The 23,900-nt window shown below is 45.6% G+C and overlaps 1 protein-coding gene across 1 annotated transcript in view; it reads right to left on the bottom strand.

Annotated features, from left to right (window-relative positions):
- Positions 1–23,900, bottom strand: part of PPP1R16B (protein phosphatase 1 regulatory subunit 16B) — a 103,145-nt gene that overhangs the window by 71,445 nt on the left and 7,800 nt on the right. The window contains exon 2 of the mRNA XM_004430403.3: positions 4,582–4,932. Coding sequence (XP_004430460.1) covers positions 4,582–4,831 — 250 coding nt within the window. The 5' untranslated portion in view covers positions 4,832–4,932. The remainder of the gene's footprint in view (positions 1–4,581; positions 4,933–23,900) is intronic.

The following is a 23,900-nucleotide window of genomic DNA, read 5'->3' on the forward strand; positions in this document are numbered from 1 at the left end:
CTCATCTGTAAAACGAGGTTTGAGAATGTAAAAGGTACAGCCCTTATGGAAAACAGTTTAGGACTTTCTTTAAAGGTGAAATACAAATTTACCATATGACCCAGCAATTCCATGCCTAGGAAACTACCCAAGAGAAATGAAAACATATGTCCACACGAAGATTTGCAGACAAATGTTCTCAGCAGCGTTATTCATCATAACCCAAAATGGGAACAGTCCAAAAGTTCATCAACTGGTGAACGGATCAACAAAATGTGGTCTATCCATACAATGGAATTCTACAGGGCAATCAAAAGGGATGAGGTCCTGATACATGCCACAACCTGGATGCACCTTGAAAACATTATCCTAAATGAAAGAAGCCAATCACAAAAGGTCACATACTGTATGAGTCCATGTAAATGAAATGTCCATAAAAGGCAAATGTATAGAGGCAGAAAATAGATTAGTGGCTGCCGGGGCTGGGGGTGGGGTAGGAGCTAGGAGTGACTACAAATGAGCATCAAGTTTTTGGAGTGATGGAATGTTCTAAAACTGGGTTGCAGTGACGGATGCAAAACTCTGTAAATTTACTAAAAATCATTGAATCGTACACTCAAAATGGGCAAATTTTATGATATGTAAATTAAACCTCAATAGAGCTGTTTTTAAAAAATGGGGTTTGACTCTCTACTCCTGAGGGTTGCTGTGAAGAGTTGCCTGGTACAAAGTAAGCACTCAATAAATAATAATAAAGATGACAATCAGAATTATACCAATAATAGACTATATAAGTGTAGAATAATGCAGAATAACAACAATTTCTATCACTAGGATACTTCTTAACATACAACTTCAACATTTGTCAACTCAGTTTAACCCCATAACAACTTTCTGAGGCAGGTGTATTATATGATCCTCATTTTTACAGAGGGGGAAACTGAGGTATCGAGAAGTTAATTAACTTTCCTGAGGTTGCACAGCTAGTACTTGGCAGAGCTAGAATTTGAATCCTGGAGAATTGTGCTCTGCACAGCCTCTCAGTAAATATCGGCATGATTGAGTAACTGCTCTAACTAGTGGTGGGGGTGGGGGTGCAGAAAAGGCTCATAGAAGGCTCCCCATAGAAGGTCATGCAGGACCTAAACCTGACGGGTTATAGCAGTTAGTCAGCTGACGAGTGTTCCAGACAGAAGGAAACGCATATGCAAAGGTGGGGGGTTAAGAGAATGCAGGGCATATGAGAGGAGCATGGAGGAGGCGGAGCTGGCTGGAGCATAGGGTGATGCTGGGCCGTGGGAACATGAGGGGGTGCTCAGGGAGGTCCAAGGCGAAGGAGGGTCCCTGGTGCCCGGGCATTCGCCTGAACGCAATGCAGAGCCAGAGAAGGAAATTCAATGAGTTCCCCAGTGCTGCCTTCCTCTGGGAACGACTCACATCGCCCTGGCAGGTGGAGGAGGTTGACTCAGCCACTGCTGTGAGCTCAGGGGAGCGGGGGAGCTGCCACCCCATGTTCTCATCCCACGGTGAGCTAACTCCCCGGCAGCCTCCCCAGCACCAGCTCCGCCAGCACACAGAAGCCGTCCCAGCCAGCTGGGAGCAGCGGGCTCTGTCACGCTGCCAGGGAGCTGAGTGTAGCTCGGCAAGATCGCCTGCTGACTGACGGCAGCTTCACGCACCCCCAAACCCAGACACCTGTGAACCCCAAGGGCATCTCTCACCCCACCCCCAGAGCCTGCCACAGAGCACAGTGCTGTGTCTTCCACCCTCACTTGGCTGTCCCCAGAGCCAGGGGACCAGCCCATGGGGTCTAGCACTTCTCTCGTTCATATTTAATACCCATGCCCTAGGATCCAGCTCATCCATTTTTCCACATCTGTCCTAGATAAACATTTGCATGTGTGCAGAAAACATTCACTGTGGCAAAGGCAAAAATACTGAAAAAACCTATATACCTATCAATAAGGAAGTGGTTCATAAATTCTGGGGAATCCATATTACAGAATATTACACTGCAGTTAAAAAGAATGGTGCAGATCTATTATTCCACGGCACATGTACTGGCATGAAAACATCTCCAAGATACATTGTTGGGTGAAAAAAAGAAAATTATAGAACAACGTATCCAGTATGTCATAACTTACATAAAAACTAAAAAACAAAAAATCACAACTAGCTCTATATTTCTCTAAGTCCACAAAGACATGGTAAATGAAAAAAATGCCTAGAAGGAAACACACCAAACTAAGAGCAGTAGTAATCAAGGAAGGGAGGGAGGGAGGGAGGAAGGAAGGAAGGAAGAGGGAAGGAAGGAGGGAAGGAAGGAAGAGAAGGAGGGACTTTTTACTCTGTATACTTCTGTGTTGTTTGATTTTTACAAGAATGTGTTTGTGTATATTTGGGTTCTTAAAAACATTAAAGTCTGAAAAAAAAAAAAAAACCACCATCACCACCAACAGAGGAAAAAGGGTGTTAAAATGATCACCGCACTGGTGCAGGGTTCAGGGTAACTTTTCAAAGAGCTGTCACATCTAGGATCCTGTCTAATTCTTGCCACGCTCCCTTGAGGGCAAGGGTTGAAAACCCCATTTTACAGATTAAGAAACTGGACTTGAGAGGTGAAACAAGATGCTCACGGTCACACGCAGGGCGGAGGGGCCCTGGTCCTTGGACCCAAGCCCAGTGCTCTTTCTCACCAGCACACACGGGAGCACACCAGGGCGTGGGGCAAGGGCAGGAGGCTGGGGGAAGGCGTAGACGCTCTAGGGAGCCAGCCGGATGTTCTGAAGCAGCACAGCCAACTCACAGAGGCTCTGCAAAGCCCCCTCAGGGAGGGGAAATGGGGCTTTGTCAGGGAAGAAGGGAGTAAAAGACGAGTGGAGAAAGGAGAGCTGATGAACGGCCGCCCACGACAAAAATTAGACATCATGATGTGCCTCCCACTGAGTGGGATGGGCCTGCCACGTCACCCGGCAAATGACACGTGGGAAGGAGGCTCGCAGGGCCGCGTCCCCGAGCCTGAGATTTCACGCCTCTCACCAGGGCTGCTTACCCCAGGCTCTCAGCTGAGCTGTTTCCAGCCGAGCAGTTCCAGGAATGCCTCTCTGCTCATCTCCCAGAGCGCTCTGTAACGGGGGCAGTAATGGACTTGTGCTTCTCAGGGGGTTCTAGAACCTGAGGAGCAACGTACATAAAACCCAACACCCTGTAGTGTGGTAAACGCCACCACCCCTCAGTTCCTGCATTGACTGCCTTAGCACCAAGTGTCAGGAGGGTGTGCAGCGGCAGGAGGCCAGAGGGGCCCAGGAAATGGGTAGGTAGCCAGAAAGGATTTATATACAGGGAAGGACCAGAGGCTGCTGACAGGGACACAGGACAGAGGCACAAATCTCAGTTGCACAGTGAGCAGGCCTGACCCCTCAGAGCATGCTCAGAGGAGAGGGCTTTGGCCAAATCGTGATCCTCCACTAATTCTCACAATAGGAAGCAAATCTACAAGGCTATGAGGCCAATGACAAGAGCCTGGATCCTGGGGGTTCTGATCCCAGCTCTGCTACCTTGGTCAAGGTTCTGAACCTCAGTTTCCCCATCTGTAAAATGGGTGTTATTGTACCTGTCTCTTGCGTATGGTGTATCTGGATCATGGGACACAAAATAATAATATAATTAAATAAAATATAACAAGTAGAAGGTATCCATAAAATCTGGAAACAGATTATATGACTGCATATACATAAAAATACATTTATATTTATTTATTCATTTGCTTTATAGAGTGAAAATGTCCTAGACAACATAAAGTCTGTCTCCAGACTTTATGGACACCCTATATATAAATATAATTTTATATATATAATATATTTATATACATACTTGTATATATATAAATTATAAATATAATGAACTAATACATAGTAATGATATAATAAAATACCACACACTACTCACTAACACAGCATGAGGGACCATGTCCAAGAACTCACAGGTGTTATCTAATGTAATGCTCACAGCAAGCCCTTGAGGTGGATACTGTCCCCATTTTACAGAGGTGGAAACCAAGCCACAGGGAGTGGAAGCGACTTGCCCACTTGCCAGGGTCACACAGGGAATAAGACAAAGCCAGTTTTAGAGCCGGTAGCCTAACTTCAGAGCCTACATTGTTAGCCACCCCTCTACACCATCTACCTCTGCAGTGAAGGCCAAAGAAAAGGGACCAGCAGACAGAGAGTCCTGCAGCACAGAGGGAGCTTAAGAAATGCAAGATCCTATGAGTACTGAGCTCCTGGAGGAGAGAAACCAGATCCAACTTGTCACCACGATGTCTAGAATAGTGATGCACAAGAAGTAGGTTGTCAGTAAATATTTGTGGGAGGGAAGGGGAATTAGTATGGTATTCACTAGTCAAAGGCTGGAATTCTTGTTTCCAAAAAAAAGTCTAAGAATTCAGAGGCTTCCTAGGACGTGTGGGGCTGCCCAGTCTTGGGAGAGGGCCAGACTCATCCAGCTCACACCTCTCCTGCACAGAACCTGGAGTCCCAACCCAGCAGGGGAGGCGCCGAGGCCAGGGCGGCCACCAGCCGACAAGGGACAGAAGCGGCCTACCTTCCTCGGCGTCGTTCCTAAGGGAGGCCTCCAGCAGGGCCACGCTGGCCTCGAAGGACACCTTCTTGCGCCGGCCGCCGGTGCTGCGCTTCCGCTCATGCTTGCGCTTGCGGTGCTGCAGGTCCTGCTCGTACTGCGCCCACTTCTTCAGCTGCTGGGCCCGGCGCTTCTGGGCGGCTCGCAGCCGCTCCAGCGTGGGCACCTTCTCCAGCAGCTGCAGCTCCGTCAGCAGGTCCACGTGGCTGGCCATGGCCACCGCGCCTCGCCACGCCCTGGCTGGGGGCTAGCACGGGGCGCCGGCGGCCAGGGGAGCACGGGCGCTCCTGCGGGGCTGGGGCCTCATGGCGGGGCCTGTGGCGGGAGAGAGACACAGAGGGACGTGCTTGTCAGGCTCAAAACTCGGATCTGATGATGTCACGCCACCCCGGGTTTAAAACACTTTTTTTCTATTTTATTGTTTTTTCTTTTTTTTATTGAGCTATCATTGACCTATAACATTGTGTATGTTTAAGGTATAAAACGTGTTGATTTGATACACTTATATATTGCAGGGTGCTTACCACTGTAGCAGTAGCTAACACCTCCATCATGTCACATCATTACCATTACTTTTTTGTGGTTATATTGTTATACATGTAAGGTTGTTTTATTGTTATAACATATAAGAGGTTTATTGTTATACTGTTATAATTGTTATGACATATAAGGGGTTTATTGTTTTTTTTAAAGGAATTAATACTATATTTTTAATTTCTCAGTATTAATTTATAATATGGTAAATATTGATAGATATAATCCACAGAAACAAAAGCTCTTTGAAATCCTTAATTTTAAGAGTACAAAGCGGGGGCCGGCCCGTGGCTTAGCGGTTAAGTGCGCACACTCCGCTACTGCCGGCCGGGTTCGGATCCCGGGCGCACACCGACACACCGCCTGTCCGGCCATGCTGAGGCCGTGTCCCACATACAGCAACTAGAAGGATGTGCAACTATGACATACAACTATCTACTGGGGCTTTGCAGAGAAAAAAAAAAAGGAGGAGGAGTGGCAATAGATGTTAGCTCAGGGCTGATCTTCCTCACACACACCAAAAAAAGAGTGTAAAGGGGTCCTAAGACCAAAAAGTTTGGTAATTGCTGAACTACTGGGACATAGAAAATCTTAGTTGAAATTTTCCTATATGAGTGACTTTAAAAAAAAATCACACCTCCTGCTCTCTTGGATTCTTGGACAACATGAGGTCAACAAAATTTCTGAGTCTGAAGCCAATTGGTCCCGGTTTCCATGTCAGCACAGACTCCGTGGGCTCCCAGATGCAGAGGGAAAGCGTTGAGGGACAATCATTTGATCCCCTCTAAGCCTGTTTTCCCACGTGTAAAATGTTGTATCCACCTCCCAGAATTTACAGGATGGTCAAGGAATGAAAAGAGCTGACCAAAAAACGTTATATACCTAAGAGCAAAGAGAAACAAGCTTGGAGGAAGAAGAACAGGAACCTGTCAACACAGCGCGTCTGGGAACCCGTAGGCAAGGCCAGTGGATAATTGTGTGTTGTTGGGTGACAGAGAAAGATTGGCACAGGTCTTCATTGGGTGATGTAGAATTGCCTGCTTTCACAAAGGGGATCAGGATAGCCCTGGGCTTCAGAAAGTGATTGTTAATCTCCTGGGTTCCCTGCTTCAACCCCACCCCCAGACGGCCCTTCCTCAGGAGGCTAAAGACCAGGGTTCAGGCTTAGACTGGACACTCGGGAGCTCAGGTTGGGTCTAATTTTTCTTCAGGTCTCTCCCAGCTCTGAGACTGGAGGGTAGACAAGCGGAATGGGGAAGGGGGTGTCTTGGCAATGCTTAGAAGGTAAAGACCCCAGGGTCTGAGTGGACCTAATCTCAAGGGTAAATATAAGCCAATGGCAAGGCTCAGCAGGAAACAAGCTAACTACCTTTGGTTGCCTTTTGTTTTGAATACCTTGCAATGCTTTTTAAGTTAATTAATTAAACTTTGAATTTTGAGGTAATTGTAGATTCACATGTAGTTGTAACAAATAATATGGAAAGATCCACGCAAGCTTTACCTAGTGTATCCCAATGCTAACATCTTGCAAAATGACAGTACAATATCACAACCAGCAACCTGACTGTGATATAACCTATCTATTCAGATTTCCCCAGTTTTACACACACTCATTTGTGTGTGTTTAGTTTTATGCAGTTTCATCACATGTATAGGTTCGTGTATCCACCCCCACAGTCCAGATCCAAAGCGCCCCATCACACAAGGATCCCTAACCCCCCTCTTGCAATGCACTCCTGTCTCGTCTTGACAATCACTAATCTGTTCCCCATCTCCAGAATTTTGTCACTTCAAAAACATTATATGGGGGCCAGCACGGTGGTGTGTGGTTAAAGTTTGGCGCACTCCGCTGTGGCAGCCTGGGCTCGCAGGTTCGGATCCCGGGCACGGACCTACACCACTCATCAAGCTGTGCTGTGGCAGCATCCCGCATGCAAAGTAGAGGAAGATGGGCACAGATGTTAGCTCATGGCCAATCTTCCTCAAGCGAAAAGAGGAAGACTGGAAGCAGATGTTAGCTCAAGGCCAATCTTCCTCACCAAAAAAAAAAAAAAGTAAAAAAAATGTTATATGAATAGAATCAGACAGTAGGTAACCTTTTGAGATTGGCTTTTTTCACTCAGTATCATTCCCTCAGATTCATCCAAGTTGTTCCAGATATCAATAGTTCATTCTTTTTTGTTGCTGAGTCGTATTCCATTGTATGGATGTGCCCTGGTTTGTGTAACCATTGACTCATTGAAGAACATCTGCATTGTTTCCAGTTTGGGGCTATTATATTCACGTGCAGGTTTTTGTGTGAACATAAGTTTTCATTTCTCTGGGGTAAACGCCCAAGGGTACAATTGCTAGGTTGTACGGTAATTACATGTTTAGTTTTATACGAAAGTGTCAAACTGTTTTCCAGAGTGGCTGTACCATTTTTCATTCCCACCAGCAATGTATGAGTGATCTAGTTTCTCTGCCAGCATTTGATGTTGTCACTGTTCTTTATTTTAGCCATTTAGATAGATGTTTTGGTTGCCTTCTTAAAAGTAAGGAATTCAGAAGAGTTGAATTCACAACCACACAGGATCACCATGATGGTCAGACCTCACAGGGAGCTAGTGGACCACGTATTTACTTCTCCACACTGCCTCAAGAAACTGAACATTTAATGAACACCTGCTCTGTGACAAGCCCTGATTCAGAGATGGATCAAGGACCAGTTCTGCCTTCTGGGAAATCCCAGTCTGTCTGTCTGTCAATCTATCTATAAATTCATTTAATCCTCCTGACAACCTAATGAGGTAGATACTATTATCATCCTCATTTCACAGATAAGGAAACAGGCACAAAGAGATTGAGTAACTTACCCAACATCACACAGCATGAAAATGGAAGAGCCAGTCTGCCTGGGGTTATCAGGGAAGGCTCTCCAGAGTAGGGGACAATTGAACTAACTCTCAAGGGACCAGCAGGAGTTCATCAGGTGAGAAGGGCAGACACGGACTGAGAGGGAGCTTGGCAATGTTTAAAGGCATGCAGAGGCCCCAACCACCACGGAGGGAATTCTGGGAACCAACACACACAAATATGGTTTGAAGAGGATGGGGCTGCCCAGCCCAAAGGGAACAAAAGTCTTGGGGGCAGCAGTGAGCGACTTGTGGCTATGGGCCAGACTCAACCAGAAAGCCCTCTGTGCTCCATATCATGTTTGGTTAGTTGGTTGGTTGGTTGGTTGGTTTTTGGTCCACACCGTGTTTTACAATATTGTAATTCATTGTTCACGTTTAAAAATTGAAGACTTTATATCCAAAATTGGATTTTCAGCTTTTCTTGGAACATCTCAGTACCTGCCCATGCTGGGCTCACATGGCAATAATCAGCAGGTATGAAGTAGGACTCTCCCCTTCAGAGGGGGCACACACCCTCTAATTTATCATAGTCTCCACTACCCCTGATTACTCGCATGTGATCTCCTTCACTAATTGGTCTTACTTGCTAGCTCTTACAGTCATTTGAGTTTGCAAGCCCTGTCTTAGGCAGAATGAGAGAGTGGTCTCCAAATACCCAGGGATCCAACCTGCACAAGAAAGAGAAGACAGTCTGTACATCTCCCCAACGCAGAACATGACCAAGGTACAGGGGACCAGTGGTGGGCACCTGAAGAACAGACACCCAGCCTCCAGAACTGTCCAACAGGCAATTCAACAGGGCGCTTGTGGTCCAGCGGCTGTCTCAGGAGGTGGCAGATTCTCCATCACTCACTGGAGAATAAAATTTCCACTGGTGTCAAATCAGTCTAAGTATTCTGTAAGATTTCTTTCAGCCCTAAGATTCTGTACACAGTTACCCATTTCTTCATTCTTAAGTATTTCTTGATCACCTACTAAGTGGGAGGCATCAAAAACATGCTGAGATTGATGAGAAGAATAATCATACCAATCGCTTACACTGTTAAAGCACTTAATCCTTTTCAAAGAACTTCCCTAGCCATCATCTCAGCCAAGTGTTCCCCAAAAATGGAAAGAGAATCCACTCCAAGGGAATTTTCAAAAGTACAGGACAAGGTTTAATACAACATGGACTCAAGAGAGCAACTTATACTCTTTTCACTTCTTTTTTAATTTGTCAGATTTTCTCCAGAAAAAGGTGTCAGTTCAGTGCTAACAGACCTTTAACATCTTCAGAACCATGTCATGTCCCTTATAAACAAAGAGAAAGCAGACCTCTGGCTCACAACCCTGGGCAAGCAATTGTATCTAGGATAAAATACAATAATATTGTGTTTTCTGAGGGTTTGTTTTCACAGTAACTGTTTATTTATGGTAGTGATATAAAGTTTCATTTTTAAATAAATCTACTTCAGTGGAAAACTAGCAAGGTGGTAGCAAAAATAAAATTAAATAATGATGGTATTTGGTGTTGGCAAAAATTGCAAGTGATCGATGCTTGGGAAACCCACCTGGCTGCCGATCCTCGATGACAACAATCTTATAAGAGAAGCACTTGGATGAGCTCAGTATTTCATCTGACAAATATTTATTGGGCATCTGTCACACGCCAGGACCGTGCTAAGGGCTGGGGATATAGCAGGGCAAAAGACAGGCATGGTCCCTGCCCACTGGATGGATGACAAAACAGAGGCACAAGGGAGTGGGTGACAGCCTCCAAGGATGCAGAGACTGAGCAGTAACTGGAACCCTGGGCCCCAGGGTGGTCCCCAGGCAGACAGAAGGCACTGCCTGCCAGGCCCCCCCTTGGCTTTGGCAGTTTCCTCCAGGCAAAGGAATTAAGGGCAGTTGCCCAGTCCCCTGGAGAAAGGCGAGGACAATGCCTCCCAAGGGCCAATAAAAGGGGCCAGAGCACATTTTCTCCGACTTTGCTCTCCCTGCCAGCCCCTCCCACCCTGCCCCTCTGGGTTCCCCGGAGCTGGGGCTCCAGGACAGCTCCCTCTTGACTGCTGGTTTTCAGGTGACCTAGTTTCCCCCAATAGACCCACACACCTCCTCCCGCCCCCGACCGAGAAAACCCTGCTTGGTCTAATTAAGGAACTGCCATGGTGCTGTTAACACAGCAGCTGGGCAGCCCCCAAGACAGGGCACTGGCCTGGGTGCTGGGGCGGCCCACACAAGTCCTGGCTCCATTGCGGACTGGCCCCTGCACACCTGTCTGTACTTCCAGAGCTAGCCCTGGATGATGATGGGGACCCAGCCCAAACTGGCAGGACTCGGAGGAGCAAGAGCATCATCAACACTTAAAGGGGATCCCCAAAGAGGACCTCATGTGGAGGAAAACCAGGTCCAGGGAGACATGGAGCCCAGTGAGTTGTGAGAACATCCAGATGGACCATCCTGCAGAGAACTGGGCACGTGGGACCGCAAGTCAATGGAGTGGTGGGGTTGTGGGAGGGGTCTGCACACGTGGGAGGGGTCTGCAGAGGCCGGGTGGGGTGAGGTTATCCAGGAAGTGTGTGTGATGTGAGAAGAGAAATCAGAAGCAAAGGGAAATAGGGCAGGGTACTTCACATTTCCAACAAATGGCTGTGTGGGGTCTGGGTGGAAGAACCAAAAGAGCCCAATCGTGGGCAGCAGGAAGTCTGAGGCCAAGGCACTGGACCCTCAGTGCAGCAGGAACAGGCTGATGCGGTGAGCCTTGACTCAGCCTCTGGTTGCTGTCTGACAAAGTCTGAACTTCATTCCTCTTGCTGCATCCACTAGCCCTTGCTGCTACTGAAGGGAGAAACTGAGTCAGTGTACATCTGGGGAAGCAGGGGCTGTGCTCCAGAAGCCTGAGCCGTGAGGGGAAAGGGCTGGAAGTGTGCTGGGGCTTGGGAGCGAGGTGGAGGGGAGCATGGGCAGGACGCACTACAGAACCCCTCCCCCCCAAAATGAAAAGAAGACTATTACCGGAGTGCTGTTTGGGAATGAATACGCCTCTGGGGAAACCAGAAGAGGAAAAAGGCATGGGTCCATTGAAAGACACAGTTTGGTGGTGGTCTTTGTAGTTTCCCCATTATCCTGCTGTGTTGGGCCCTAATTGGCCAGAATCTGTCAGCCATGGCCTAAGCCCAGCCACAACGATTGGTTGGGGGTAGGCATGTGTCTTAAGTTGGCCCAGTCAGAAGCTCTCTCTTCCCACTGCATGTGAACTGGAAGCATGAACCCCAGTTGCTGCTGGAAGCCATCTTGCCACCAGCCATGCAGGAAGCTGGCCTATGGATGAAGCTGGCCTGGGATTCAGAGGAGAGAAACAGGGTCCTTTAACGTAGGGGCCTCTGGACTTAACCTATCCAAGCTGACAAAATCCCCTTTGTTATTTAAGCCAGTGAATTGAATTTTGTTACTTGTAGCCAAAAGTACCCTAAAAGATAGCAATCTGGCTTTTAGGGATGCCGGAAAGGGGACCCCAGAAGGATCTGTTGCCTGAAGCAAGATGAGTGGCCTCTTGCTGGGGCATCTTACCAGATACCTTCACTTCCCTCTACAATGGCCACTTGCGCCCTTCAGGCCCAAGCTGAGGGCCAGCCTTGAGGAAGGATGGGCAGGCCAAAGCCAGGTTCCCACAGCAGCCCCACCCCCTGAGATGGGAGAAGGGGGCCTAGGCCTTGTGACTCTCAATCCCAGGGGAGCTGCTGGTTGACACATCTTTGGACTGGAGCCTAGTGCCTTGAGAAAAACAACACGGAGGAAGGTGAATTCAAATTAAAGAGACTTTAAAACATGAGTCAGACAGTGTCTCAAAGTTCACACTGTTGAAAGAAAACGTTGAGATTTTTGTTCTTGTTCTTCAGCTATTCTTCTCCACACAATATTGGCAGCCGCCCGGAGGAAGGCCATGAGAGCTTTCTCCTCATGCTTCCTGTACACTGAGCAGGAGGGAAAGAGGAAAACAAAACAGCTCTGGCTTTCCCTCCTCCTCGGAACTCGCTTGGGACCTACTTTCTCTCCTTGAGGAAGCACACCCCCACCCTCCCACAACACACTTCTTTGAATAACAGAATCATTTCCCCCACCCCCCCACCTGAAAGACACTTTACTTATGAGCAAAGAGACTTCTGGGGCCTTTGGTGCTCCAAATATCCGAATTAGAAATTAGCCTTGTCACCCTCAACCCCACCCTCGTGGGATTTTGTGGACTGACTGTCCTATCCTTGCTGGATGAGCCTTCTAGATTTCAGGCACAGTCATCCTAGACAGACATTCTAATCTTAAATCTGCTGTGGGACTCCTGTCCCCAAGGGCCTGCTCTTTAACTCTGCCTCTCCCAGGTGTGTTCCTTCATTCAGACCTCTGAGTGGTGGCTCTGGGCTTGGCCTGACTTGTCACTGTCTCCTGAAGCCCATTTACTATGACCCAGTTTGGCAAGACTTTGGGTGGGGTGGTGATCGGGGCAGGGGAGGGCAGCAGGATTCAAAAACCACGAGTTCAGTATGAACAATGATCAAGCAACTAATGCATCTTGAGTTCTCAGGAAAAGAATCATATCCAGCATTGGGATAATAATGGCCCACTTGACCTCTATCTGAACTGGTTGGGCCATATGGGGAATATAGGACCAGGCCTTAGCAAGACCCACGAGGAAAATGATTAACTTTGTTCAGAGCCTCTAGAGGGCAGACTTAGGATCATGGACAGGCAAAGTGAAGAAATAGGATCAGGCTGGAATGAGGAAAAACTGTCTAACATTGACAATTCAACAAAGCCAAGCCATAACACGATGTTGCGGTCCCCACCACCAGGAACTCCATGTTCACTCACGAGCCTGCTGAAAGAGAAGGTCCACCTAGGATAGTAAGTGGGACTGGACGCAAGCCCCAGTCCTGGCCTGGCAGACAGATCATCTGTATTAGGAGCAAGCACCTATCACGCATCTTTGCAGCCCAGCACTTGGTAACCCACCAGGCTATACAGCCTGTAAGGACCATTCCGAGTAGATATTAATGATGTTTTGGATTTGTTCTGCCTGTGAAGGTGAGATGGCTTTCTCAGGCTCACCTCCAAGAAAATTTCAAAGGAAGCCACAGCTTGAGCAGGTGAAGGAAAACCCATGAGCACACCAGTCTTCCGTGCTGAGCTTCTTCCCGTGAACCTAAACCCACAAAGAGGCCCACACACTTGTGGGTAAGAATGCCAGTGTGGGGGAGGCTGCAGGGGACAGAATGAAGGTGCCAAGGATGGGGCACACACAAAGCTGACATGATGTCGACGAACACATTAGTCAGTCACAGTCACAGTGCTAAACCAAACAGCCAGTCTTCTAAAGAAGCTTATGTAATAGCTAAGCACAGGGAAATGGGAGTCAAATTACACACACTTTCTCCAGGCTTGAGGGAGTGTGGCCCACCCCCTCCCTTTGCAGGGAGATAAAAACTCCCTTTGCAGCTGGAGGGATCATTTTCCAAAGGCCACCTATAGCTGCAGAACGCCCTTCTGGGTTACACATTTATTACATGGGATGGCCATTCACATCGGCTAAGGCTGGAGTAGCCTCTGTCTCCTCTGCCTCCATCACTCAGCGTGACGTCCTTGGCCAAATTTTCCCCTTTGTGCCAACTCTTAGATTAGTGATGGCTACTTGCAGCACTGTGAGGGGAGGGGTTATGAGGCCGTGTGTGATAACAAGAGGAATGAGTGCGTGATTGATTAGTAATGTCTGCCATGGATAAAGGAGTGGGAAGTGGCTGCCTGCACTGACATGTAACTCTGTTCTGCATCATGCTTGCCTAAACTTGGATTTCAATACTTGCCTTTGACACATTGTTCAAAATCCTCTAGTCTTAAATACAAAGATCTAGAAAGTTATCAGATTGAGTGGAAAGACCCCTCAAATTCCAGTATATTATTCCAGACAACAACACAAAATCACCATGACCTCAATGGTAGACAAGAATCAAGAATACCTTAGGTTCTAGTATGAATTTCTCCAATAACTTGTGCTAGGGGGTAGAATGAAGAACTGTACTCCATCCCCTTAAGTTGACTGGATTCAGGTTCTAGGAAGCAGTGTGCTGAGCCAAGTCAAGTGAAGGATGGCAGTCTCTGCCACTAAATGCCACCTCTCCCCACCCTGTCCCTGGAGAGCAGGGAGATAAACATTCTGCTGGTAGCTGGATGGGGTCCATTCTTGAAGGAGGAGGGGCAGAGGAACTGCCACCAGCCAACATCCTTCTCCATCTGGATCCGGATCCAGGGATCACTGTCTTGTCCATTCCAAGCATCTTGGGCCCCACACCATCACCAACATAAAGGAGGAAGGAGACTGTGGCCCACTTCCTAACAAGTCCCCTCTCCCCACTTCAGAAACTTCAAAGCGGGGCCAGTCCGGTGGTACAAGCGGTTAAATGCATGCGGTGCACTGTGGCGACCCAGGGTTTGCTGGTGTGGATCCCGGGCGTGCACCACCGCACCGCTTGTCAAGCCATGCTGTGGCGGCATCCCATATAAAGTAGAGGAAGATGGGCATGGATGTTAGCCCAGGGCCAGTCTTCCTCAGCAAAAAAAGAGGAGGATTGAGAGATGTTAGCTCAGGGCCAATCTTCCTCACAAAAAATAAATAAATAAATAAATTAATTAATTAAAAAAAAGAAACCTCTAAGGTATCCCTAACAAGCTATGTCCTCCCCTTTAGCCAGAGATGTTCTCACCCAATTAGGAGGTAGCTGGGACAGGAATTTTAGGGAGCTTTCATATCATTTGTTTACGGAGGTTTAGAGAATAATTCCAAGGAAACAAGGACAATAAAAAGCAGAGAGTTGGACTGGAAGGAGAAAGTCCTACACGGGAGGAGGAGAGAACAAGGAGGGGAAGTGCTGGAGCAATGCAGAGCACGGACGCCAATCAACCGCACAGCCGGTCAGCGGTGGGGCTGGGATTCGAACCCAGGTCTGCTCAGTTCCAAAGTCTATGCACATAAAAGGAGAAGAAGGAACTAGGAAAAACTCTGAGAGAGCCATAAGCGCTTTAAAAGATCTTCCTCACGACATGAAGAATACTTCAGAAAATCCACAGTATTAGCGATCAAGGAGATAAGAGGACATTTTGATTAAGAAACCAGACAGAGGGCTGGCCCTGTGGCTTAGTGGTTAAGTGCGCGCGCTCCGCTGCTGGCGGCCCGGGTTCGGATCCCGGGCGTGCACTGATGCACCGCTTCTCCGGCCATGCTGAGGCCGCATCCCACATACAGCAACTAGACGGATGTGCAGCTATGACATACAACTATCTACTGGGGCTTTGGGGGAAAAGTAAATAAATAAATAAAATTATATAAAAAAAAAAGAAACCAGACAGATCAATTTGCAACAAATTCAGAGAAAATATTCGCTGAAGTCAGTATAGTGTAAGACGTATGCTTAATGAAACTCAAGAGAAGCATCGTAGAACCTTTAAAATGTGTAGATGAAGTGAACCTGGAGAAAAAGAATCCAGGGTACTAACGGCAGCTTCTGTGCACAGCACGCCTTCCCCGTGTCAAGCTCTGGACCTGTAACATCTCTTGGAATCATTGCACCAACTCTGCAACATAGGTATTGTCCCACTTCAAAGAGAGAAAACTGAGACTTAGCGAGGTTAAGGAACTTGTTAGTAGGGCTGAAATTCCAGTTGTTTGTGGCTAGCCTCTCTTCTGATTGGTCTCTCCCTGTGCCATGATGGTTAAGTATTTTTAATATCTCCCCTGCTTGAAAATAAAAGAAAAAATGTCAGACAGAGAAGACGACCCACAGAAGCACGACTGGTAGCAAGAAGAGGTGTCCTTAAAGGAGAATTAATGAAATCTATGCAAAGTGAGGCTAACTGATTAAACTCATAACTTCCCTTACTGTTGGAGCCGTTGTTACTTTTGGAGGCCTGGGCAGGAAATATATGTATCTCATCCTAAATTTCATAAAATCTGCCTTCCAAACCCCTGTGGGCTCAGCCCCCTATGCCAGTGTTCTCTTTCTTGGTGAGCACTTTCTCATTTTCACTGTGCCCAACAGCTCCCAAACCAGATTCATAGCAGCAACTGTCCTCTTTCCTCTGCTCTCCAAGAGATGAAACTGTCAGTAGAATAAATCAGGAAGTTTCCAGATGCTCTGCATTTTGGTTAAGTGAAGTTTCTGTCCAATACGTAGGCTTTGAAGTCTCTCAGGACTGCATTTGTGACCTTCCAGGTCACCTCTCATGCAGAGAGAAGAAAGCTGTAGTAGACCGCCTTTACATTACTCCGGTTCCTTCCCTCTTTGATCTCTAGCCAAAGTTCCTTCACTTTGATTCCCTCCTCTTGGCTCCTCTGGGGTGGACAGAACTCCAGGCATACCTCTGCTCCCCTTTGACCAGCTTTATTTCTGTTGAACATGGTAAATTCTCCATAAGCCATAAATTCAACTCCATTCAAGTGATGTTACTATCACAATTGAATTTATCTCCTCGTGTTGAAATCTCAGGTTCACTATGCTAGCCACTTTGGTCTACACTCAGATATCTGGGGCCCTAATATTATTTCAATCCATATACAGCAAATTACTGAACACCCTCTCTATTTTATACCTGATGTCATCAACGAGTAATTAGTTTCAGAGTTTTCTTCCGTCAATTTTCTCTCCTAATTCACTTCCACTTTTAATTTAAAGCCTCATTCATTTAGTCAAATAAATATTTATGGCAATAAATATGTGCTAGGCAGTAGAGTAGGGGGACTCTGAGGGCCCTTTAATGAACAAAACTATTGATCAGAAAGGTTCTGCTTCTAGTAATGGCAGAATAGCTCTTATTGGATCTAGCCTCCTATATATAACTATTATAAACTCTACACACATACACACACACACACACACACACACACACACACACACACATATACACACAAAATAACCTATTGGAAGGCACTAGATTTGTTCCGGCATAAGCAGAGAGAAACTGGAGTGGAGTCAACATTTGAAAGAAAGAAATGGCACCAGGTGACTTTCATGTTTTTATAGCTTTTTTACCTGAGGGCAGACCCCAGTCATTGTTGTCCTTGGTGGCTACAACTTGGATAGAAACCTTCGCTGTTACTGTTTGAGGACTGAGAGGACAGAGTTCAGGTAACTACAGCTGGAAAGTGAGGAGAGACATCCCAAAAAATAGCCACAGACCAGTAGCCCCAAATTCTGAGTGCAAATTCTGCCCAAATATCCCTGAATGATGCAGTTACAGCCCAACTAAGGCTAAAAGAACTCAAGGATGATGTCAGCTGTTGCCTACCCTGCAGACACTGAGTTTCGAGTTTGAGTTTGGTCAAGTTATCCGCCTGATAAAACAAACAAAAATTCATTACTGTTCTGAAGAACATAATAGAATCAAGAGTCCCTTCAAGTCTCATTCAAAATGTTCAGGATGTGATCAAAATCACTAGAAAAAAATTTTAAAAAACAAACAAACAGCAAGATGTGACCCAAATTCAAGACGAAAGGCAATCCATAGAGATCTACCCCAAGATGACTCAGATGTTGAAGTTAACAGACAAGGATTTTAAAGCAGCTATTATAACTTTGATCAAGGGTAACGGAAAATAAATGAACAAATAGGGAATATCGGCCACAACATAGAAACTACAAAGAAGAGAACCAAAGCTATTAATCAGATCAGCTAAATCCCCACCAACACCTTCCTCTGCAGCCATGTGAGTTGTGCTTTTCACTAGGGACACTTACACAGCTGTAATATTGACTTCAATGACTATTTTTTTTGAGCATCTTCAAAGTGCCAGATGTTGGGCAAGCTCAGGAGAGCAAAAATACAACACAAAACCTTAAACTCTGGTCCCAAAGACCAGCTCTTTTCATCTGTCAACATCTATATAGACTACTAGTCACTTCTCATGTCCTCCCTTCTCTTTCAGGTCTTAAATTGGAAGAAGAGATTGAAGGCCTGCCGTGGCCTCTTTCCAGAGCTTCAAGGTTCCTCAAGTTAGCTCCCCGATCACTCCTGATGGAGCCCATTGCTGCACATAAAGAATACAGGAATAAGAGGCAGGCTGTCAAGTTTGATACACCTCCATATTCTCCTTCTGTAGCAAAAAAAAATCCTCCACTGGCTGATTAGACAGAGCAGGTCTATAAAAAACTCTGGGTACAGACGTCAAAGAGAGTCGATCGGGAGGCACTCGCCATTATAACATCTCTTTATCCAGTTTCATTAATAGGTGTTTTGCTTTTTCAAAACCTTAGGAAAGATATTCTCGGCCTTGGCTACATGTTGGAATCACCTGGAGATGCTGGGAATATATATTAAGATCACAGAGCAAGACTCCTATCTATCTGCCAGAATAGCCAAAATTTTTTTTTGAAAGACAGAAAATACCAACTGTTGGCAAGAATTCTTATACACTGAATGAGAATATAAATTGGTACAACCACTTTTAAAAACTGCTCGGCAATATCTTCTAAAGCTGAACATATAATTCCTATAATCCAGCAATTTCATTCCTAGGATTATACCCAACAGAAATTTCCATATACATTCACCAAAAGGCATTTACAAGAATGCTAATAGCACTATTTGTAATAGTCCTAAAGTGTAAGCTATCCAAAATGCCCACCAACAGTAGTCTGGAAAAAAAATGTGGCATAAAAACGGAACATTGTACAGCAATGAGAATGAGCAATATACAATTACACTTGACAATATGGATGATTCTCACAATGTTAACCAAAATAAACCAAACACGCAAAAAAAATACACACTATATGATTCCACTTATGTAAAATTCAACAACAGGCAAAACTAATCTAGCAATCAGGATAATGGTCTTGTGGTGGGGGGTAACTGGCAAGTGACATAAGAGGGGCTTCTGGAGTACTGTAATATTCTGGTTTTTGAGCAGGATATGGTTTACACGAGCATGTTCAGTTCGTGAAAAATTCACTCACTTGGGCTTTATGTACTATTCTGTATTTGTTTTACCTTAATAAATCATTAAAATTTTTAAAAATTCTGATACCTGGGTCCTGCCTCGAGAGGTTCTGGTTTAATTGGTCTGGGGTGCAGCCAGGCATTGAAATTTTTAAAAGCTCCCAGGTGAGTCTAATGAGCATCCAAGAACCACTGTGTTAGAATTTGGCAACCCTCCTCACTATTTCTTGGAGCAGAAAGTGCTGCTGCTTCTCCAGAAAGTCTACAGCAGGATGTTTTGTGTAGAACATTAGTAGCTCCAGGGGGGGTTAACAGATGTTACATGGAAGAAGGGGTCCACAGCCAAATATGTAATTTTTAAAATTCTAATTATCAACTTCTATTGAATTCCTAGAGCTAAGCTAAATGCTTTATTTATGCTATCTCATTTAATCCTCACAACAAGCCTATGAGAAAGGTACTATTACTCTTCACTTTATAGAAGGGGAAACCGAAACTCAGTGGGGTTAAGTAATTGCCCAAGAGCACACAGCCAGGAAGCAACAGGGCTAGGATTCAAATCCACATTGGCCTTGACACTGAAGCCCATGCTCCTAACCCACAGCCCTAATCTGCCTCTCTGGGCAGTACTGACTACAGGACTTAACAGAGCTTTTACTAGGCTAGTACGAGCTGTGAGTTGCCAAGACAAGAAAGTGGAAGCAACATTTCCCAAAGTGGGTTCCCTGTATCCATTTCTTACCTTCCAACCCACCATCCACACCACTGGCAGAGTTTTCATTCTGAAACCAAGTCTGATCCTGTATTTCTCTTGCAGGGGAGAATTTAATGCCTCCTCATTGCCTATACAGTCAAGTCTAAACTCCTCAGCCTAACAGTCCAGACCATCCAGTATCTGGCCTTGACATTTTAGCTTCATCTCTGGCCATCCAAACCTCCTCCCCACCCCCAACCCACTAAACACTCACTGTTCCAGCTACATTGAACAGGTCTGAGGGAGTCACACATCCACAATGATACCTACCGAGACTCCACTGTATGCCAGGTACTACACATAAATTAACTTCAATCCCCACGAGGAGCCTTTAAAAACAGGCACCATTTCCTCACTAGATAGATTAGGAAATGGAGGCTCATCTTGACATGCCCAAAGTCACAACTAGTAAGTAGCAGAACAGGATCTGAACCCAGATTTCTCTGCTACAAAGCCATGCACCTTTCATTACAGCACACTCACCTCCTCAACTTTATTCATGCCATTCCCTAGGGTGGCGATACCCTTCTTTCTCTCCACCTGGCAAACTCTTCCTTGTTCTTTGAGAGCTAGTGCAAGTGCTGTAATAATAATATCTATCACCTCTTAAGAGCTTTCCAGGCACTGTGCTCAGCACTTGACTTGCCTTGTCATATTTACACAACATTGTTTCTGAATTGTTTTTATCTGCCCTGTGCCAAATGGGTTTCTCTCTCCTCTAGTTCCAAGGCCTTTGACCACTTCTCTATTGTGGCACTCAGCACTCTGTAGTAATTGTTAATTTCAGATCTGCCCCTTCCATTAGACTAGATGCTCTTGAAAGACAAGGGATATGTGTTATTCACCTTTACATCCCACCATGGAGCCACCCAGCACATGGTGGGTATTCAATACATGGGAGAGGGTGGACAGGAGGGTGGGAGACCAAGAGACTGAAAATTCACTGAGATTATTCCATCAGTTCTGTCATAGAGAGTGCTCCTTTGGCTTGGAACCAGAGCTGTAGCATTAAACCAGACAAAATAGACCTGGATGATGGGAGAAGAGAGCGGACACTGGGGGTCAAACCCAGGACACACCTCACCTGGTTCCTGCCTTGCCTTCCATGAAAGGATGGGCTAGCATTGCCCCTGGCTTCACAGTCTCTTTTCAACTCTGCATGCTCTGCAATTGGCTCTATATATCCCTGCTTAGGCAATTCATTGGTTAAGTTCACTCCACAGCGCTGTTTCATATTCTCAACTGCTTCTTGCCTCGTGCTGTTTTTAAGATATCTCAAGTGAATGAAGAGATATCTGGGACCCAAAGAAAATGTATAGCTAAGGTGTGGCTCCCCACAGGTGGGTAGATCAGGTGATCATACCCCTTTCTAAATAGATCTTTTCTTTTTGAGTAGGAGGCCCCTTTACAAGACAGAGACATCTTTGATGCTCACTCATTCATTGAACACCCATTCTGTGCATCCATTCTACAATGGGCACTGCTCAGACCACACCTCCTTGTAAACCCTGGGCTAACCGCCTTTTCATGCCACCACGTCCAACCTCTGGTGAGCTCCAAGGTTGTGGATTTTTAAAGCCAGCTTTCTGCTCCTTTGCTCTCACTCTTTCTGGACTAACATACAAATTTGTCCAGGTATGAGTGATCCATAATCAGTGCCAGCTGCAAACTCAGCTGTGTTTCTGCACAGCCTCCCTCCAACAAACCCCATTATAAACATGGAAACCACCACAGAGACTATTTCAACATTACTTATCCCTTCCTAACTGCCCACCTCCTCTGCTGCCCCCACTAGGGGGAAGCTGCATGATTTTTCTGCTTCTAACCAAGTTGGTTTTTGAAGAGTTCAAGTTTCTCTCTCTCCCCAAGACACAGTCTATACTGTATTTTACAAATTCATTTGTGATATTTATGAAGATAGAGTTTATCAAACAAAAGTTAGATGAGCTTATGCACTTCTCTAGCACACCTGAACCACACTGTTTTGCTCTTATTTTATTTGTCCACGTGTTTGCTTCCTCCAGGAGATTGGGATCAACATGAAGGCAGAAACTGGTTTAATTTAATTTCATGTCTCTAATTCCAAGCATAAGGCCAGATAAAATGCAGTTCTTGAATATTTACCGATCTTCATGTAGGCACAGTCTAAAGGGTCATAAAATCTGGGTCAGCCCCAGTGGCCTAGTGGTTGAGTTTGGCATGCTCCGCTTTGGCTGCCTGGGTTCAGTTCCCGGGCACGGACATACACCATACATCTGTCAGTGGCCATGCTGTGGGCAGTGGCTCACATACAAAAAGAGGAAGATTGGCAACAGATGTTAGCTCGGGGCAAATCTTCCACAGCAAAAAAAATTAAATAAATGAATAAATAAAAGTTCATAAAACCTGAATTACTGCGGGACCTGGCTCAGAAACATTCTTTCCATTTTATTCCTCTCAGACAGACAAAAAATAAAGTGACTTAATACTCAGTGTTGAAGAAGGGGCTGGGGAAAGAGGCATTCAACACACTGTTGAGGGAATAGAAATTGGTTTGGCCTCTTGGGAGGACAATTTGACAATGTCTGTCACAGTTCAAATTGCATGGAATTTTCCCATGAATAAAATCATACCAGTGTACAAAGATACACACTGTATCAGAAAAGATGCTGTAGCATCAAACATTTGTGGTAGGAAAAAGCTGGTAACAATCTTAACTGTCAGCAAGGAACTCGAAAATAAATTATGGTAAATTTTCATTACCAGAATACCAGACAAAGACTGAGGTATATCTCTATGTATTGACATGCGCTAAGATAAATTAGCTGAAAAAGGAAGTTTCAGAAGAGTGTTGTGTAAATGTGTTAACAAGAAAAACTGATAAACAGGTAAATGAACATGGATTTGTATACGTATAAGAAATTTACGGAAAGATTCATAAAACATTCAGGGATTTCTTCTGGGGAAAAGGAATGAGTGGCTGGGGATGATGGTTGGGGACATTTCACTTTCCATTTTCCACATTTCTGTACTGTTTGAATTATAATAATGAGTTTGTATTCTTTTCATAATTCAAAAGTATAAAATACAGCAATAAGAAAACAAAACCTTGATTTCTATGTAAAAGAACGAAACTAATGAAATTTTGGAGAAAATCTTCCCTATTTCTTTAAAAGGCAACAGGCAATGTCTCTAAGGCAGTGTCTGCTCTCTGCCCGGTCCATGGGAGAGCCGACGATGACTGCAGGGTTCTAGAAAGGAGACTGGAGACAGGGAGAGTCACCAAGAAGGTCCAAGAGCCCAGAAGAGAGTAAGTGTGAGAATGTGTGCCTTTTACTTGCTGTTGGGTGACAGGAAATAAAGCCAGTTCTGATCGAGACTGAACCATTCTGGGAGCCAAGAAATTCTGAGAACTCACCAGGCTGGCATGGACACTGGGGCCTCGAACCAGTGCCAAGAAGTGAAGGCTAGGGATGCCTAGGTAGGTAGTAGCCACAAATAACCTGGGTGAACCAAACCACTGACTTAGTCCCCAGGGACATAAATGACACCAGGCTCTGCTCACCTGTCCCCCTCTGCTCTGAAGCTATCTATGACTCCCAGGGGCGGACTTCACTGACACTAATGTAATAATAATAGTTGATATGTATCGAGTACATCCTACATGCCAAGCAGAGGCTAAATGGTTACTCATATCATCTCATACTATTATTATTTCTACTTTACCCATGGGGAAATTGAGGCTCAGCAAAGTTAAGCAAGCAACTTGCTCAAGCTTGCAGCAAATGGTAGAGGCAGGAATCAAACCCAGGTGTGACGCCAGAGCCAGTCAAGGTCACTGCCAGCCTTGTCCCTATCTAGGGATGAACTAGAAAAAAGGCACTCCCTCAGAGTAGGGGCAGCCCCACAGAGCAACAGCATTTTTGTCCAAAGAAAAGCCAGAGAGTGTAATGAATGGGTAAGTGCAAGGACTTTAAAGCCAGATGTCCTGGATTCAAATCCTTGCTCTGACACTCACTGGCTGTGTGACCCAGGGCAAGTCATTGACCCTCTCTGTGTCTCACTTTCCTCAGCAGTAAAATAAGGGTAGTAATAATGCCACCTTTTAGAGTTGCTAGGAGGACTAAAAGAATTAAATAGACAGTGCTTGGCTCACAGTA

Source organism: Ceratotherium simum, chromosome 21 (assembly GCF_057802395.1).
Source record: "Ceratotherium simum simum isolate JZ-2026a chromosome 21, ASM5780239v1, whole genome shotgun sequence".
NCBI lineage: Eukaryota > Metazoa > Chordata > Mammalia > Perissodactyla > Rhinocerotidae > Ceratotherium > Ceratotherium simum.